This window comes from Anguilla rostrata, chromosome 4 (genome assembly GCF_018555375.3).
Source record: "Anguilla rostrata isolate EN2019 chromosome 4, ASM1855537v3, whole genome shotgun sequence".
Classification (NCBI taxonomy): domain Eukaryota; kingdom Metazoa; phylum Chordata; class Actinopteri; order Anguilliformes; family Anguillidae; genus Anguilla; species Anguilla rostrata.
The window spans coordinates 3,511,840-3,517,839 of NC_057936.1; the positions used below are offsets into that span (position 1 = coordinate 3,511,840).

The 6,000-nt window shown below is 46.8% G+C and overlaps 1 protein-coding gene across 1 annotated transcript in view; it reads left to right on the forward strand.

Moving 5' to 3' along the window:
- kdm4b (lysine (K)-specific demethylase 4B) overlaps positions 1-2,540 on the forward strand; it is an 81,298-nt gene extending 78,758 nt beyond the window's left edge. The window contains 3 exon segments of the mRNA XM_064334021.1: positions 573-665; positions 1,851-2,093; positions 2,095-2,540. Coding sequence (XP_064190091.1) covers positions 573-665; positions 1,851-2,093; positions 2,095-2,394 — 636 coding nt within the window. The 3' untranslated portion in view covers positions 2,395-2,540.
- Positions 2,541-6,000: the final 3,460 nt, after the last annotated feature.

A 6,000-nucleotide genomic window follows, 5' to 3' on the forward strand; every position in this document is an offset into this window, starting at 1 on the left:
AACACAGGTGTGTTTCTTATGTGGAGTATGACCCTTATAAACACAGGTGTGTTTCTTATGTGGAGTCTGACCCTTATAAACACAGGTGTGTTTCTCATGTGGAGTCTGGCCCTTATAAACACAGGTGTGTTTCTTATGTGGAGTATGACCCTTATAAACACAGGTGTGTTGCTTATGTGGAGTATGACCCTTATAAACACAGGTGTGTTTCTTATGTGGAGTATGACCCTTATAAACACAGGTGTGTTTCTTATGTGGAGTATGACCCTTATAAACACAGGTGTGTTTCTTATGTGGAGTATGACCCTTATAAACACAGGTGTGTTTCTTATGTGGAGTCTGGCCCTTATAAACACAGGTGTGTTTCTTATGTGGAGTCTCTGACCCTTATAAACACAGGTGTGTTTCTCGTGGAGTATGACCCTTATAAACACAGGTGTGTTTCTTATGTGGAGTCTGACCCTTATAAACACAGGTGTGTTTCTCATGTGGAGTCTGGCCCTTATAAACACAGGTGTGTTTCTTATGTGGAGTCTGACCCTTATAAACACACAGTTTTTTTCCTCTTGTAGGTGGAGTTTGAGGATAAGTCTCAGATGACTCTTAAACGCACAGAGATCCACACACTGGAGCAGGAGCTTCCCAAGAGGGTGAAGTCTCGTCTGGTGAGTCTACAGGGCCTTGGAGAAGTGTAAAAAATGTGGGCGGGGCATGGGCAGGGCAGGGACGGGACATGGGCGGGGCAGAGGGTATTTGGGTTTGTTGTAAATGCATATAATAGCCACTGCTACCATTTTTAACCAGTCGTATTTATTTCCACTGCCTTTTAGTGAATCATTTACTGAATTTCAGTAAGCTTTCAAGTTTTAATGAGGGAGAAAATATGAAAAGCTGTTTGGTCATGCAAAAAAACGCATTATTAAAAAATTTAGCGGCTAGCATAGCATTCTCGCTGTTAGCATAGCATTCCAGCTGTTAGCATAGCTTTCTAGCTGTTAGCATAGCATTCCAGCTGTTAGCATAGCATTCCAGCAGTTAGCATAGCAGTCCAGCGGTTAGCATAGCATTCCAGCGGTTAGCATAGCATTCCAGCAGTTAGCATAGCATTCCAGCAGCTAGCATAGCATTCCAGCAGTTAGCATAGCATTCCAGCGGTTAGCATAGCATTCCAGTGGTTAGCATAGCATTCCAGTGGTTAGCATAGCATTCCAGCACAGTTGCACAAGCCCTGCTGGAACTACACTCCTCCAATCACCTGTTGAGCTCTGTGCTTTATCGTTTTACCTCCTCCTCCTCAGTCCCTGAATTAGGCGGTTTAAAATTCAAACGCTGAAATATTCATTTCACATATGCATATGCATTATTCGGATGTGCCAGAAGTGTTGGGGAATCTGAGCGTACGCTCTCCGTTATCTCTGTGATGGTGGATTTGTTTTGACATTTCCGTCTCGCAGGAAGTGGAATAGTGATGCTGGTCTTAAATGGTGGCGGTTATTCAGAACGTTTCTGTCAGCAGGAGCAGCCATATTGAGCAGCTCGCCAGTGCTCAGAGAGAGTAGCCACAGGAGTCGCTGCTGTTGAAGGGAACAGTGAAGAGGGCAGTGGAGTGGAGGGGGGGTTTCTCACTGGTGTCCGTTTTCCGTTGGGGGGTGGGGGGTGGAGGGGTGTCTGTGTGTGTACGGGAAGGGGGGGTGGGAGCTGTGTGTGTACGAGGTGGGAGCTATGTGTGTAGGGGGTGGAGGGTGTATGTGTGTGTGTATGGGGGGGCTGTGTGTGTGTTGTGCGGGGGGGGGTTAGGCTCGTGTTCAGCCTGTGTCTGAAGCCCCTGTTTCCTCTCTCTCCTCTCTCAGTCTCTGGCGGCTGTGGGCCATCAGGACGGCGTTCCCTCTGGAGATGAGCCCCAAGCCCCCAAACGCCCCCGCCTGCCCACGCCGCCCCCCCCGCCGGCGTCCGCTGGCCCCGTCCCGCCCCAGGATCCTGCGTCCCCCCCCTCAGCCTCGGCAGCGATGAGAGCGCCCCATTCCGCTGCCCCCAACGGCGCCCATGAGCCTTCACTTACCCCCACCGCCCCCGTTGAGCCCTGCCCGCCCCCGCCCCCGCCCCCGCCCCTGCCCCCACCTCAGCCACACCCCCACCTCTGCCCCCCACCTGAGCCACGCCCCAACCCCGCCCCCCACCACAGCCACGCCCCCTTCCCCGTCCCCACCCAGCCCCCCACCAACGGCGCCCTGCACCCCTCCCTCGCCCCCTACCCCAGCGGCAGCGCACCCCCCCCCCGCCCTGTCCCGGGACCCCCCCGAGCCCTTCTCCCACAGCAGCAACTACATCTCCTACATGGAGTCCCTGCTCCAGGCCCACTACCCCCAGGAGGGGGGTGCCGGCCCCGCGTATTAGAGACCAGCCAGTGTTTGGCGTTTCGGTTTGACGGACAGCAGCTCCCCTACCCCCCCCCCCCCACACACATCCCCCTCCCCGTACCCAGGGGAGGGGGTAAACTGGTGCTCATTCAACACAAAGAGCTCGTCCGGCAGGGCTGCATGGTTTATAGTTTTTTTTTTTTTTTTTGTAATATCATTATTGTTATTATTTGTAATTTTTATCACCCCATGGCTGTCGTTGGTCGTGCGCTCCCGGGACAGTGGCGGAAGAGGCGGGAAGGGTTTCGTCTTACCTGAGTCTCACCTGCATGCCTGTACCTGTAACGAGCTGTCCACACGGGGGGGGGGTCTCCAAGCATCAACACCGTACCTCTCTTTTCCCATCTCTGTCTCTCTCTCTCTCCTCTCCTCTCTCCCTTTCACTAACAGTTATACAAAAACAGATTTATTTTTTGTTAATTTAACCAGCTATAACTATTTTTCTAAAACAAGCCGAAAACAAGCAGCATTAAACCAGGTGGACAATTCACGCGTCTGTGTACAGTTTCAGAAAATAAAGTTTTCTTTTATGTGTGGGACACCGCAGAACCACGGACTTGGGGGTGGGTGGGTTGGTGGGTGGGGGTCAAGGGTCAAAACAAGTATTTAAATATCTTAACTTCCTTATGCATTAAATATTTGTACAAAGAAAAAAAAAGTTGGTTAATGCAAAAAGGGTTGTATACTTTCTTGTAGTTTTGTCAGTAGGAGCATTGAGTTGTGTGAACATTCTGTGTTAATAATGTAGTTATGGGTGTGTTTTCATGTTTTACTTGTATTAACTATATACACTAGGCAGTTAATTAACATGTTTCCCTGCCCAGATCTGAATCTGGTACTGTATTGTAGCACTCTTTGTAAAAGTAGAAATTTGATGTTATATCCTGTTTCCACTTTCGTCTGTCTTTTTTTATTTTATTTTTTATTTTTAAAAAAGATATTTTGTGAAGCTCTGTAAAAAAACAAAAACAAAAAAGAAACAATTTCACAAAGTTTGAGACGAGCCTGGTTTAGAATAGATGGGACATTTGTATTTAGAAACTTTTGACACGAGTATTCTATTATACAGCTAAAAATTTTAAATGACGATATAAAGGACATTTAAATGTGAGCCGTGCTAGGTGCTAAGGAGACCCTTGACTACTGAGAACCTGCATCCCGTAGATCAGCTGTACATATTGAAGCTGGGGTTTTTTTTTTTTTTTTTGGCTTTTTTTTTGTATGAATTGGCCGCCATTTTGTCAATAGTATACTAGCCTTGTTACTTTATTTTCTGTGGTATGCTGTGATAACTAAGAGAGATGGCATTCCTGTGTGAGCACCAGCAATTATAGATATCTATAACATACGAATGCGATTGAGACAGAACGTGTCACGTTTTTTGGATTTTTATTTTTATTTCTAATTTTCTGCCTGATCATGTAGAGAGCACTTCTTTTTCTCCTTGGCTGTACCCTCGGAGACCAGGCTCAGAGCCCCCCCCCCTCTCACCCCCTCTCTAAAACACCCCCCCACCCCCCTTCCTCTCCCTGTCCCACTGGGTTTGACTTTGGCATAATGGGACGATTGAACTCCGTGGGGGGGTCGGGGGGGAAGCGTTTCCGCCAGCCTGGTCTTAGAAATTCACTCTTTGAGGCAAGAGGATGTCATTGTGAGTGGAGTGCATTACCCCCTCCCAAAATGGCTGCCATGAAACAGGAACAGGAAGTGGAAGAGGCGGAATTGGGAGGGTCTGTATTCGTTCCGCTCGACCTCTTTCGTAACTACGAAAGGTTCCAGTTGGCAGCAGGTGTTTCTGGTGCCCTGTTGCCCTGCTGAGCATCTGTTGCCACAGTGTTGCACTTGGGTACTAGGTCACTACACCCCCCCCCCCCCCATCTCCCCCTTGCCCCACCCCCCCTTTAATGAATTTTCTGAAGGTGCATCACCCACGGAATGTTCTGGAAGCCAGAGTAGAGAGACAAAACCTTTCAATGTTAGGAGTCCAGGGGCGCAGTTTCTGGTGGATTCTGTCACTGGTGCTAGCTTGTGTTAGCGCTTTAACAGTGCCGATGTGCATGCAGATGTTTAAAGAGTTTGAAAAATGAAAAAAGAATATGAAAAAAATATTGAGGTGCCATTATCAGGGGGCCAGTTAACCTGTGTTTGCACCCCTCTCACGGAAAGGGGGGTGGGGGGGGAGGTGGGGGGATGTAGCTGGGGGCGATGTATTTTGTGACTCCTGGATTTGTTCTGTTTTTTGTGATGCTCGGTGTCTGGTGTCTCTCCACTGAATAACGACATTTGGTTGTGAGGTAAAAAAGAAAAAAAAAGTGGAAAAAATATCACACAGAAAAATGATGTCAAGAGCAGGAAGAATTCCTCATAATTTCATTGGACACCACAACTTATTTATCATGTTCACACAATGGCTTTACTTTTCCCCCCAATGAATTAAGACTCCAAATATTGAAGCTGTTATTTCTGTTTTTTTTTTAAATCATGATTTGAAACCTTTTTCTTTAGGGGTCTACTGTGTTGATGGGGAAGTTTGAAGCTGGCCGTTTACTATTGATGTTTTTTTTATTTTGACTGGGATTCTTACTGATTTGCAATAACTTTTGTAACCGTACAAGGGACAAGCCAACCACGGGAACCGACACCATTATGATGTTTATAAATGTTACTCAATGCAGAATAAAGTACAAAAATGCTATTAAAATGTGAAGCCAGGTGTTTGGAGTAATGTTTTATGATTTTTTTTGTTTTTCTTGTCATAATCTGTCGGACACATGGGCTTGTGAAATAAATCTGTGTCAGCACGATACCTCTGTCTCCCCTCTTTAGATCAAGTCATAGATTTTTATTCATATTAATAATGTGTGCAGTTGTCTGTGCTTTAAAATGTGAATGTATGAAATGTAATTCAGGAGCGAACTATCAGAAATTAACAGACTGAATTAATTGATTCCCTTCATGGGAAATTATTACTGCTGTGGATGTGATATTGATCTTCTGTGGTTCACTTTTGTTTGCTTTCAGTTGTGTCAAAAAGTCTGTAGAATGAATGAGTCTGATGGGTGTTGGCAAGTTAAAAAAAGACCCTCTGCTCGTGTATGTGTCTGAACCAGGCTAAAAAAACAAGCTGTAGCCACTCTTAAAGACTCTTGCCTTCCTTTCCCACTGTTTCATTTTTTGCTTTTGTATTTAGCTGTTTTTTCATGAATGAGATTTGTGAGTGCGGTTTGTGTGTGTATGGCTTGTGGGTGTGCGGTTTGTGTGTGTATGGCTTGTGGGTGTGCGGTTTGTGTGTGTATGGCTTGTGGGTGTGCGGTTTGTGTGTGTATGGCTTGTGAGTGTGATACGTGAGTGGCAGGTTGTGTGTGTGTGAGGTTTGTGTGCGGTACACAAGTGTGGCGGGTTGTGTGTGTGCAGTTTGTGTGAGTGTGTGTGTGAGGTTTGTGAGTGTGGTTTGTGTGCGTGTGGTTTGTGAGTGTGTGTTTCCGGTATGCGAGTGGCGGGTTGTGTGTGTGAGGTTTGTGAGAGTGTGTGTGTGTGTGTGAGGTTTGTGTGTGTGCGCAGTACGTGAGTGGCAGGTTGTGTG